The sequence below is a fragment of the Salmo salar genome, chromosome 17 (genome assembly GCF_965601325.2).
Source record: "Salmo salar chromosome 17, fSalSal1, whole genome shotgun sequence".
NCBI lineage: Eukaryota > Metazoa > Chordata > Actinopteri > Salmoniformes > Salmonidae > Salmo > Salmo salar.
Genome location: NC_138307.1, coordinates 47,552,109 through 47,566,092, shown reverse-complemented (window position 1 = coordinate 47,566,092; position 13,984 = coordinate 47,552,109). Strand labels below are relative to the sequence as shown.

Here is a 13,984-nt window from a genome sequence, read left to right as displayed (position 1 = left end):
TTTTCCATCACCATCAACAAAACACCAAATGATGGAATTTCTCATGGAAGAATAGTGTCGCATCCCTCCAATAGAGTTCCAGACACTTGTAGAATCTATGCCAAGGTGCATTGAAGCAATTCTGGCTTGTGGTGGCCCAACCCCCTATTAAGACACTATGTTGTTGTTTTCTTTATTTTGGCCGTTACCTGTACCTGTTCAATGGCTTTGCAGATGATGCATTATTTAGATCCATGCTTATCTTGGTGATGTGATATCCATGGGAATAAAACCTACAATTCACCAAAAGTTGTGAATGAATCAGTGGCAACCCGTCATTCAGGGCCTGTTTTGAACCCCACATTTTTAGCTAAAAACAAACCGTTAACTCGAAACTGCTAAAACTTCATTCGGTGAGTTCAAGACAACTGGGAATTCCGGGAAAAAGCTCAGACTGGGAAATACTCTTTGAATGGTCATCCAACTCGGAATTGTAAGTCGGGAACTCGAACCTCTTTCTAGAACTACGACCTGAAGATCAATGACGTCATCGTGATTCAACATTGTTTTTTTCAGAGTTCCCAGTTGTCTTGAAAGCACATAAATCCAGAGAATGCCAGACTTTGATGACAAAATTTGCCCACGAAGGACCACTGTGCCACCTTCCTGTTCAAGTGAGCACAGCACAACAAGGTAAGTCCAAAAATATATTGTATGCTGCTGAATAAATGATGTAATATGCCAGGGAGCTGTATACTGTAGCTAAAAAAGTAATACTAAGTGTATGATGTGTAGTAAGCTGTTAGTAGGTGTAACCGATGTGAAATGGCTAGTTAGCGGTGGTGCGCGCTAATACCGTTTCAATCGGTGACGTCACTCGCTCAGACCTGAAGTGGTTCTTCCCCTTGCATTGCAAGGGCCGTGGCTTTTGTGGCGCGATGGGTAACGATGCTTCGTGGGGTGTCAGTTGTTGATGTGTGCAAGGGTCCCTGGTTCGAGCCCGGGTTGGGGCGAAGAGAGGGACGGAACCTACACTGTTACATAGGCCATGTGCCTCACCCTAATAATTTGGTCTATTTACCCCTCTTAATTTCTGTTGAGACTGTTTAAGAGAAAATGTAATCATTGAATTTTGCCCCCTTTATTTATCCTACGGTTCTGACTTGGTGTACAGGGAGAACACTACAAACGGCCCATGTTCTGAATTCTGTCGCTGTACATTTGAAAAGTGCTAAACAAATAGTTATATTGACTACGTCCATCCTAGCTCGCTCATTAATATCTTAATCGAAATTACGGATTGCCTCTTATCTGCTTGTCGCCATAGTTTGTACATTTCAATTGTTATTAGAAACCACATTTGTTTAAGCAAGTCAGCCATATCAGCTGTTTTTTTTTTAAGCAGTAAATGAGGCTGAATGAACTATTTCGTTGCCAGACAAGGCTCCGTTGATAGACAGGTGTAAGACGTTGGGACAGCTTTATGTGTAGGCGTCATTGTAAATAAGAATTTGTTCTTAACTGACTTGCCTAGTTAAATCAAGGTTTCTGGGCGCAGTTTGTCACCCTTATAGTGTATTTAATGTATTGTTTAGTGGTGTATTGTGTATTGGCTTAGCTGGCATGCATCCCACTTTGTTGTTTGCCCCACCAAGATGTACATGCTAAAATCGCCACTGGAATGAATTAAAGCAGCATACATTACAAATAGGTGCAACGGACACTTTTTCGTTAAACAAGGCTACATTGACATGGATACCAACATAAATGGTAGGATGCAGGAAATAGAGGACGCTATGGATTTTAATCTAATTTCAATGGATGATCTGGAAAGTTATGCATATTCTGAAAATAGATCATTCATAAACTGACCATAAATGTATATAATCCAACTCCATAATACAAATCCAAACACATGGGCCAAATCTAAATCAATAAATTATTTCCAACTATTTATTCAGAATTGATATGCAAATGTTGAGCTCTAGACTACTAACCATGACAATAGCGATTAATTGACCAAATAGCTTAATCATCTTTTCCAATAGATGGTTGTGTGCTAATTTTCTTGGAACCCGTGACCAGACTCATCTCTAACAATGTACCATTTTCCCAGGTGACAAACTCAATACACAACTTTAATCTCTAAACATCAGGGAAAGTTTTAATGACACCAAACTAGTTTCATAACAAAGTTCGAGTGGTCCTCAAACACACAATGCGCGTGTTTAACAAGCTCTCTGTATTGTTATAACAATGGTCCGAATGCGCATTCGTCAACAGCTCAGGACACTTCCGAATCTCCATGAGAAAGCCCCCGGTGAGAAAGTGTCCCGGTGAGCCGAACACAGCAGGTTTATGCTAATCAACTCTGAGAGGAGGGGAGCGCTGGAGCCATTTTGTAGTCATTTAAAACTTGCTCCTAGATTAATGTGACTGCGCTCCGTGGATACTATGGATATTAAGTGTCGTTTCCACTTTGAAACTTCACCATGAAGGATAAAAGAAAAAGGGAGAAGGATAGTTAATGCTTTTGTGGAGGTGTTTCAATGAAGTTGAATGGGATTTGTTGGAGTTTTAAACCATGGAATTACCGATGTATTGGATCTGGGTTTGTGTTCTATTCAATGTGCCCTTGCTGGGATGTTTCGAGCTACACCTTTCGGAGACGTTACAAACTGGGACCGTTTTGGCAAATTTGTCCCTGGGGCCCGGTTGGACTTACAAAATCGACAGGACTTTAACTCCTAAATACATTCAGAACTTTTTACAAGTGGAATGGCAAGAAGGAGCTCTCCGTATGTACCGAAAAGTGGATTGTGTGCGCTTATTGAGGAACCCGGTGCCTGTCTATATCAGGATAGGGTCGTTGACGTCTGAAAATTTTGTTTTGACACATTTCAATACATTTGTACACGGACAAGACTGTTTTATCAAATACAAGAGAAAGAGCACAATAGGTAAACTCGACATTCACATCAATTACCTTTCCAACCTGGAAGCAACTTCCTGCTTATCCGCAGGTAATTTGCTTGTGAATGTAACAAAACTTTTGCCTGCCTTTACGCGAAATACCAATTTTTCTGCCTCATCATGTACTACTGGGAAAGACTTGAGAGCAGTTTTTAAACATGGCAATCTATTGCTGGACGAAGACTACTGTTTGGGGCACGGAGAGCTGCGCCAGGTGCATTTGCATTGTACACTGCGTGCTCTGAGTGACCGGAGCGTCCGCGTCTCCGTGCGCGTGAGGTTGCGGTTGGTGACAGTGGTTGAGGGAGAGACCCATGGGCAGTTATCATCATCATCACACACCATCCAGATTGTGCCTGGCAAATGGAACCAACGAAAACGGAGAAATGTGAACACGCCTCCCCAGTTTCAGCTCCCCAACTACCAGGTGTCTGTTCCCGAGAATGAACCATCAGGGACCCGCGTCATCACACTGAAGGCCACTGATCCGGATGATGGAGAGGCAGGTAGAATAGAGTATGGAATGGAGGCCCTCTTTGACAGCAGATCCAACGACTTTTTTGTAATAAACCCTCAGACAGGTGCTATTACAACAGTGCAGCCTTTAGACAGAGAGGTCAAAGACACACACGTCTTCAAAGTAATGGTAACGGACAACGGCTCCCCACGGCGCTCGGCCACGTCTTACCTCACCGTGACGGTCAGCGACACCAACGACCACGGGCCGGTGTTCGAGCAGACTGAATACCGGGTAACCATACGGGAGAATGTAGAGGTGGGCTTCGAGGTCATGACCATAAGAGCCACAGACGGGGACGCACCCTCCAACGCCAATATGGTCTATAAAATCGTCAACAGCGACGGAGTGAACGCCGGTTTTGAGATCGACCCACGCCACGGGCTAGTGAGGATCAGAGAGCGGCCCGACAGAGAGACCATGTCCCAGTACCAGCTTATCGTGGAAGCCAACGACCAGGGGAAAGACCCTGAGCCCCGTAGCGCCACAGCCACCGTCAACATCTCTGTAGAGGACGAGAACGACAACTACCCCCAGTTCAGTGAGAAACGTTACGTGGTCCAAATCCCTGAGAACGTGGCCGTCAACTCTAAAGTCACTCAAGTTCAGGCCACGGACAAAGATGAGGGAAACAACGCTAAGGTCCACTACAGCATCATCAGTGGCAACGTAAAGGGACAGTTCTACATCCACTCTCCCAATGGGGTCATCGATGTCATTAATCCCCTGGATTACGAAATGATTAGAGAGTATAATTTACGGATTAAAGCTCAGGATGGTGGCAGGCCTCCGTTGATCAACGGGACTGGGATGGTGGTAGTTCAGGTGGTTGACATAAATGATAACGCTCCTATGTTCGTCAGCACGCCGTTTCAATCCACTGTGCTGGAGAATGTGGCCATTGGCTACTCAGTAATCCACATCCAGGCTATAGACGCTGATTCTGGGGATAACGCCCGTCTGGAGTACCATCTCACCGACACCTCCCCTGGTTTCCCCTTTACCATCAACAATAGCACTGGGTGGATCACGGTCGCCGCAGAGCTCGACAGGGAAACCACGGAGTTCTATACCTTCGGCATGGAAGCACGGGATTGTGGGATACCTGTGATGTCATCCTCAGCCAGTGTGAGCATCACGGTCCTAGATGTGAACGACAACATCCCGACCTTCACAGAGAAGGTGTATTCTCTGAAGATTAATGAGGATGCTGTGGTGGGGACCAGTGTGTTGACTGTGACAGCCGTTGACAGTGATGTAAATAGCGTCGTAACCTATCAGATCTCTAGCGGAAACACCAGGAATCGTTTTGCCATCACTAGTCAGAGTGGAGGCGGGCTCATCACCTTGGCGTTACCCTTAGACTACAAACAGGAGCGCCAGTACGTCTTGACGGTAACTGCTTCGGACGGCACACGTTATGACATGGCACAGGTGTTCATCAACGTCACGGACGCCAACACGCACCGTCCTGTGTTCCAGAGCGCCAACTACCAGGTGATGATTAGCGAGGACCGGCCCGTGGGGTCCATTGTGGTCGTCATCAGCGCCACCGACGAAGACACGGGTGAAAACGCTCGCATCACGTACATCATGGAGGACAACGTCCCCCAGTTTAAGATCGACCCCGACACAGGCGCCATCACCACCCAGATGGAGATAGACTACGAGGACCAGGCGTCGTACACGCTAGCCATCATCGCCAGGGACAACGGCATTCCTCAGAAGTCCGATACGACCTATGTGGAGATGATAATCCTGGATGCCAATGACAACACACCTCAGTTCCTACGGGACATGTATCAGGGGACTGTATTTGAGGACGCACCCGTTTACACCAGCGTGCTCCAGATATCTGCTTCCGACAGGGACTCAGGGTCCAACGGCAGGCTGAGCTACACCTTCCAGGGTGGAGATGACGGGGAGGGGGACTTCTTCATCGAGCCCTACTCTGGCATCATCAGAACAGCCAGGAAGTTAGACAGAGAGAACGTGCCTGTGTATACCCTGAAGGCCTTCGCTGTGGATAAGGGGATTCCTCCTCTCAAAGCAGTGGTGGACATCCAGGTGTCGGTGCTGGATATCAACGACAATGCGCCCGTGTTCGAGAAGGACGAACTGTTTATCTACGTAGAGGAGAACAGTCCCGTCGGTTCCGTCGTGGCTCGGATCAGCGCCACCGACCCAGATGAGGGAACCAACGCTCAGATCATGTACCAGATCGTCGAGGGGAACATCCCAGAGGTCTTCAAGCTGGACATCTTCAAAGGCGACCTCACCGCCCTCACGGACCTCGACTACGAGTCCAGAACCGAGTACGTTATTGTGGTCCAGGCCACGTCCGCTCCGCTCGTCAGCCGGGCCACAGTCCACATCCGTTTAGTCGACATCAATGACAACGACCCGGTTCTGCAGAACTTTGAGATTATCTTCAACAACTATGTGACCAACAAGTCCAATAGTTTCCCCTCAGGGATCATAGGGAAGGTACCTGCCCATGACCCAGACGTTTCGGATAAACTCCACTACAGTTTTGAGTCGGGGAATGAGCTGAACCTGCTAGTGCTGAATGCAGACACGGGGGAACTAAAGCTCAGCAGAGACCTGGATAACAACAGACCTCTAGAGGCCCCCATGACTGTCTCTGTCTCAGGTAAGAGCACCTCAAATGTATACATGCAAATGGGTTATCCGCTTATTACCATGTCTTATTATTATTGTTATTATTAACTATTATTACCTGTCTTATTACCTAAAGAAAACACCTTGTTCATAAATCATATTCTTCTGGACTTTATTTAGAGGTGTAAAATAGGCCTATTTTCCTGCTGGCAGAGTTGAATGAGTAAGCAAAATTGTTTATTCAAGATGGATATCTCAGTGGTGACTTGCATGGTCTGGTATGACCGAGAGTTGAATGAAATGAAGTGAAGAAGCATTTAAAAGTAAGCTATTTTGGTTTTCCGCTCAGTTTGCTGCTTGCAGAGTGGAATAAGTGTAAGAAATTTATGTGAGATAGATAATAGATATTATATCTATCGTCTGGAACTATGTGTAGTTGACTGCGTGTTCTATTGAAGCAACGCAGAGCTTAGGTCCTAGCTGAAGTGCTGTATATGTTTAGTGAGTGGTAGTTGGAAGGTGTAACAGTATCTGGCTCTACCGTTTTATACTGTTTGTGTGATACTGTATTGTGGTGGTTGATGGTTGCCTGTGTTCATAAAAGGTGCAATTATACCAGGTGCCCTTATTTTTGAACCAATGTTGCTGTTTTTTTCACTGCAGAAATGCAGTTTGCACATATCAACATTATAGCACGCTAGACACCTTCTTCAAAGAGCTCACCTTAGAAGTGAACAGCTTATGTTGGCCCCTTTTCCACTTAGGTTAGCAGGAATGGTTAGTGTGATGATCAAAACTGGGGCAAAGTCTGTCTCACGCAGTCACTCACTGAAATACTTCTCCGTGCTTTACATAGCCTTAGTCAGCATTTCGTGCTGGGTGATTTTTCTGCAATTTCGGTTAAAACGAGGAGTCCTTTTTGCTGATTGTGTTGTACACCCCATACCGTTTAGTGTAAAAGAAGTAAGATGGGTTATCTGCATTCGTCGTTAAGTCACGCAGAAATAATTTGTGTGAAAGATATCCTCTTATACAGCAGTATACATTGTTCTGTTAAATTACACATTACACTAATCCAAACACCCATAGCTCACACCCTCACAGAGACACTGTGGTAGAGGTTATTTCAACTGTAATATAGAGCATTGATGTTATACAGGCCTTCGTATTGACTTGTTTCAGGCAGTAAGTGGGAGAGAGGCATCCTATCCCCATGAGAGAATACTGTCATATTGACAGCTGTTTGTCTCTCTGTGAAGGCTTTTCTTTTAAATCAAGTTCCCCGATATGGCAAACTGCCTAGCACCTTAAGTCTCACTCACTCACTCACTCACTCACTCACTCACTCACTCACTCACTCACTCACTCACTCACTCACTCACTCACTCACTCACTCACTCACTCACTCACTCACTCACTCACTCACTCACTCACTCACTCACTCACTCACTCACTCACCATCCATCTCTTTCAATTTACCAAGAATGAAACCTCTCTATGCCTTTCCTTCTCAACATCTCTCATAATTACTTATCTCAGTGACTTGTCTTTTTCTATGTAACAAAAGACAGTCTGTCCAGAGGCTCATGGTCACTAGTGGACCTTCTTTCGCATTCGCCGATAACAATTGGGTCTCTTGAGATCTCCTTGACAATGCTGACCCCCCGGCTGTCCCTCGAGGAGCACCCCTGCCCCCCTCCATCACACCATCAGAATAATGCATCTTACACACACACATTCTGACCTCCAACCTCCCTCCTCACTACTCTAGACACACTGTGATGTCAAATGTTAGGTAACCATTAACACTGGTGCTCTGACCTCTCAAACCCAGGCCCAGGGGAGAGGAAGGGCCCTCTAGGGACAACAGGAGACCAGACTGAGACAGACACCAACAGCCTGCTCCTGGCTTCCTTTACTAATGAAACACTAGCCCTTCTCTCTCTTTCAATATTAGGAAACAAATGTTTGTTCCTAAAAACAATTATATTATTAGTTAAGTCTGATCTCCTGGGCATAGAGATGGGCATAGTAGTGGTGGCTACAGATGTGTGAAATTGAACATTGTTTGAATTAGATATCTATCTAAGATGTCTCTTTCTGTCATTTCACCCATTCAAACTAAGCTCTCAAAACCTGTTTAAATTGACCAAATTGTATTTTTCAAAAATGGGGTAAGAACAGGTGTTTTATTCTACCAACAGGAAAGGGATTGAAATTGTTTATCTAACCCTCCTGAAAGGCCAGAAGTACTCCCTGCCTGTCAGATATCACCAAGATAACGCAGGTTAACATTCTAGTCACAACACCACTCTGTCTCTCCCCTTAGAACAACACCGATGAGGAATGGTAGGGGCTGAGTGTTCCCACTGTAATACAATATCTCTTATCTGGCTAGCTCAACATTCAACAAGCTTTTCCCTCTGAATTTAGCTCTCTCGGTTTATTCACCATAGTCTTAATAAAAGCAGAGCCATTGACTTGACTATGTAATGTATCTATCTCCTCAGGCTTCTATCTAGATACCTAAGTCTTTCTAAGGCCCAGTATACAGTTCTGTCTGTGTTATATAAGCTGTCTGTTTGTGTGGCCCTCTGGGCATAATAGAGACGAGGGATGGATAGTGTTACTCTTCTGTAGGCCGACTTTGTGAAATGTACCTTAATGATTTGGAGTGATTGGTGCTAAATCATAATTTCCACTTGGTCTCTCTCTCGCTCTTTCTTCTTTTGGAGGTAAGGAGGGAGGGATGAAGGGAGGGAGAGCTTGCAGTGTGCCGCTACACGCACACACTCCTTTGTTCTCCCTAGGGGCCTTTAGCTAGCGTCTCCTAGGTTTGGCCCTCGACCCCACTCTGTAGGAGCTACATAGTGTTCTCTCCCTATCTCTCTTTCTCTCTACAGTCTCATTTTCTCTTCCTCTTGCTCTCTCTTTCTCTCTCTTTCTCTGAAGTTTATCTCCATAGCACCCAGAAGAGGTTTACCGTTTCATGTAAGTCCCATAATCAGATTTCTGGAGGAATCTAAGAGGTTTAATTTGATTTACATGAGGTCACTACTGCAGCAGCATGAATAAAATAAGAAGTAGAGATGTTTTAGTATATTAGGTGCTGAATACGTCTTACAAGAGGTTTGCTAAAGGAAAGGACTAAAGTAAGGAGATGTGTGTGGGAAAGAGGAGAGTGTGGCCCCTGTCCAGCTGTGCCAGTGAGCGCTGCCTGTCACAATACTACCACTGCTGCCACTGACTGCACTCAACCAGCTGCAACAGAGAGGCAGAGCGAGAGGGGGTTATTGGTGTGGAGGGGCTCCTTCCTATGTCTACACACAACCTCTGACCCCTATGATAGATGTCCTAACAATGTCCGAAGAGGCTCGTAGAGATGAATCACTACCTATACAGGTGCTACCTAGAGCAACATTGGCCTGGTCCCAGATCTGTTTGTGCTGTACTGCCAACTCCTATGGATATTGTGACCATAAGTGTTGGCTATACGGCACACACCGATCTTGGACCAGGCTTTAGTTTAGAATGAAGATAGACACATGACAGATTGGATCTGTGGGTTCGGAGATTGATGGATTTGTTGACATGTGATGTAAGTCATCCTCTATTCATAGACCAGATTTTGTTTACATGTTGATGTGCGTGATGTGGTGGTATATTAGTCTTGGCACTGAAAGTAATTTATATCAGCAAAGCAACTCCCAGGTCATTCCTAAGACATTACAACCTTCTCTCTCTCTCTCTCTCTCTCTCTCTCTCTCTCTCTCTCTCTCTCTCTCTCTCTCTCTCATCTCTCTCTCTCTCTCTCTCTCTCTCTCTCTCTCTCTCTCTCTCTCTCTCTCTCTCCTCTCTCTCTCTCTCTCTCTCTCTCTCTCTCTCTCTCTCTCTCTCTCTCTCTCTCTCTCTCTCTCTCTCTCCTCTCTCTCCTCTCTCTCTCTCTCTCTCCTCTCTCTCTCTTCTCCTCTCTCTCTCTCTCTCTCTCTCTCTCTCTCTCTCTCTCTCTCTCTCTCTCATTTATATATATATATATGGTGGGACCAACAGCAGTAATATTGGACATGGGATTACCATCAACAACAACAATATTAATCAGAACAACAATACATTAAAGAAATGGTAGTAGGCCAGTGTCAACATGACTGAGAAGACACATGACCTGGTATGAAAGACAAAACAAAACAAGATGGGAAATATTATCGACATTACATTGCACTTTTCACTGGGCTGTCCCTCAGGTTGTGGCAGGAGGACACATATTTGGCTTCCAAAACTGCACATTTTGGCTTTTCACCCAATTAATATTAGATTTTTTTTATTCATGTTTTATAGTTAACAAATTCTTTGTATTGAATGAACATTTTGGGAAAGAAATATTCTCTTAGGTCTGAGTATTTGTCACAGTGTAATATGAAATGCAGCTCTGTCTCTACCTCTCCCCTGGAGCAGAGTGAGCACAGCCTGTCCTCTCTGGGCAGCCAGGTTTGTCTGTGACGACCGGTCTCTATAGCCAGACTGTGCTCACTGAGTCTGTACCTAGTAAGTGTTTTCCTCAGTTTTCTATCAGTCACAGTGGTCAGATAGTCTGCCATCATGTACTGTCTGTTTAGAGCCAAATAGCATTGAAGTTTACTTAGATTTTTTGTGTGTTGTCTTTCCAATAGGTGATATATTTTTATTTTTGTTTTGTGATGATTTGGTTGGGCCAGATTTTCTGAGTGCTGTATGGGGTTGGTTTGGGTTAGTGAACTGAGCCTCAGAACCAGCTGGCTGAGGGGACTCATCTCTTGTTTCATCTCTTGACATTGTAGAGCTGTGTGATGGAATGTTTTGGGGTCACTTGTTTTTAGATGGTTGTAAAATTTGATGGCTCTTTTTTCTATTCGAATGAGGAGGGGGTATTGGCCCAATTCTGCACTTGCAATACCGTCTTGCAAAACTCTGCATGCAGTATTTCGATTGGATGTTTGTCCCATTTGGTGAATTCATTATTAGAGAGTGGACCCCATACTTCACTGCCATATAGAGCAATTGGTTCTATAACTGATTGGACATTTTTGAGCCAGATTGTAATTGGAATTTCGATTTTGATGTTCCTTTTAATGGCAATAGAATGCTCTTCTTGCTTTGTCTCTCAGCTCATTCACAGCCATGTGAAAGCTACCTGTGTTGCTGATATTTAGTCCTAGATATGTGTCGTTTTTGGTGTGTTCTAATAGAACTGTGTCCAAATAGAATTTATATTTGTCATCCTGATTTCCCGGACCTTTTTTGGAATAGCATTATCTTAGTTTTTTTTAGGTTAACGGTCAGAGCCCAGGTCTGACAGAACCTGTGAAGACGATCTAGGTCCACGATCCAGGTCATCTGCGTACAGCAGACACTTGATTTCAGTGTTGTGTAGGGTGATACCAGGTGCTGCCGATTCTTCTAATGTTTTTGCCAATTCATTAATGTAGATGTTAAATAGTGTTGGACTTATTGGGCAGCCCTGTTTCACTCCCCGTCCCTGACAGAAGAAGTCTGTTTCCTTGTTGCCAATTTTAACCGCACATTTGTTTTTAGTGTACATTGATTTAATAACATCATATGTTTTCCCTCCAATACCACTTTCGATTAGTTTATAAAAAAGACCTTTGTGCAAAATTGAATCAAAAGCTTCTTGAAATCTACAAAACGCGAGTAGATTTTGCCTTTGTTTTGGTTTACTTGTTTGTCAATTAGAGTGTGGAAGGTGTAAATGTGGTCTGTTGTACGATAATTTTTTAGAAATCCAATCTTGCTTCTGCTCAGGACGTTGTGTTCGTCAAGGAAATGATGTAGTCTGCTATTTATAATACTGCAGAGAATTTTCCCCAAGTTGATGTTAACGCAAATTCCTCTGTGATTATTTCGGTCAAGTTTGTCTCCATTTTTATAGGTTGGTGTGATCAATCCCTGGTTCCAAATATCGGGGAAAATACCTGCAGTGAGGATAATGTTGAAGAGTTTGAGTATAGCCAATTTGAATTTGTGGTCTGTATATTAGATCATTTCATTTAAAATACCATCAGCACCACAGGCCTTTTTGGGTTGGAGAGTGCATAGTTTTTCCAATAATTCTTCTTCTGTAATTGGGGTATCCACAGGATTCTGATAGTCTTTGACTGCTGATTCAAGGATTTGTAATTTTTCTTGTATATCTTTTTGTTATATTGCTGTTTGTTATATTGCTGTAGAGGTTTGCAAAGTGATTTCTTCACATATCCCCATTTTGGATAGCCAATTCCTCCTGATGAGATTTGTTTAATTTATTCCAATTCTCCCAGAAGTGGTTTGATTCTATGGATTCCTCAATTCCATCCAGTTTGTATTGCTTCAGTGTTTCCCCATATTGAAGGCGTATATTTTTGTTGTCTGGTTCTCTGTGTTTTTGATTAGATATATTCCTCAATGACTTTCTTACATTTTTGCAATCATTATCAAACCATTTTTCATTATCTGTTATTTCTGGTTTGCTCTTATGCTTCTTTAGATTAGCCAAGGAGGCACATTTGTCAAATATAAAGTTTATGTTCCAAACAGCCACATTTACACCTTCATTGCTGAAGGAGAATTTTAAGGCTAAAAAGTTGTCCAGAGAGATTGTATTTTTTGGCTACTATCTGCTTTTTGGTAGATGTCTGTACTGTTTGCACTCCATCTATAGGCCTGTTTAGTACCATGTCATTTATTGGGCTGTGATGCTTCATGGTTGGGTTCCGCTCTTCTCAGATACACAGTGATTTCTCTCTCTCTCTCTCTCTCTCTCTGTCTCTGTCTCTCTGTCTCTCTGTCTCTCTGTCTCTCTGTCTCTGTCTCTGTCTCTGCATGCTGGGAGTTTTTTGGGAGTTTGAGTGTTTGGTGTAGAGGGCTCTGTCCTAACTTATTTTCTTGATTCTGTTCTTGGTCTTTTCTTTCAATTTTATTTTCTATAGTGGAGGGTCAATGCACTATTTGTTTTAGCGGTATCCACACGTTTTTTTCAAAGTTAGGGTGGAAGGTGTGGTGTGCGCGATGGCTTCTCAGCCCAGTGTCGATACGGCATGGGTTCAGGTGTGTTCCTGAGAATGGAGTTAAAGTGGAGGAGGTTCTGCTCGCAGTCGGTAAACAGGTAGGAGTTGAATTTATACATTCTGCTTCTAGAATGAACAAAGCTGTGGTTGTGTTCATGAAAAGAGCAAATTTGGTTGGTAGGCTAATTGCTAATGGAATATTTGTAAGGGGTGTGTTGGTGCCAATTTTGCCTCTTTCTACCCCTTCGACAAGGGTGGTAGTTGCAAATTTGCCTCTGTTTATATCGGATGATCAAATCAGGAAAGAGCTGTGTCGTTTTGGTAAGTTTGCTAGCGGTTTCCGTGTACTGTCGGCAGGTTTTCAGGCAGATGCCGTTAAGCACGTTGTTTCGTTCCGGAGGCAAGTGTTTATGTTTCAGAATAACAATGAGCATCAGTTAAATGTGCATTTTAAAGTGAGGCATGGGGAGGGGCTCTACGCAGGGTTTGCCAGCACAGATAGTCTACGGTGTTTTGAGTGTGGGGATTTGGGGCATAAGAGCTTTGGGTGCCCACATAAAGGCCGTAGACAAGGTGAGGGCACAAGCGCCAGTGGGGGAAATTGAGGTGAACGTGCAGGGAGCAATGAGATGCAGACAGCAGAGGCTGGGCCTAGTCATACCAGGGATGGTGGTGTAGATGAGGCTGGGCCTAGTCAGGCTAGAGATGGTGGGGTAGCTGAGGCTGGGTCTAGTCATGTTATGGATGATGGTGTTGATGATGCTGGGTCTAGTCAGGCTATGGATGGTGGTGTTGATGATGCTGGGTCTAGTCATGCTAGAGATGGTGGGGTAGCTGAGCCTGGGTCTAGTCATGC

The 13,984-nt window shown here is 44.1% G+C and overlaps 1 protein-coding gene across 1 annotated transcript in view; it reads left to right on the top strand.

The window, feature by feature from the left end:
* The first annotated feature begins 2,232 nt into the window (after positions 1 to 2,232).
* Positions 2,233 to 13,984, top strand: part of celsr1a (cadherin EGF LAG seven-pass G-type receptor 1a) — a 141,134-nt gene continuing 129,382 nt past the window's right edge. The window contains 1 exon segment of the mRNA XM_082963797.1: positions 2,233 to 6,122. Within this exon segment, the coding sequence (XP_082819923.1) occupies positions 2,564 to 6,122 (3,559 nt within the window). The 5' untranslated portion in view covers positions 2,233 to 2,563.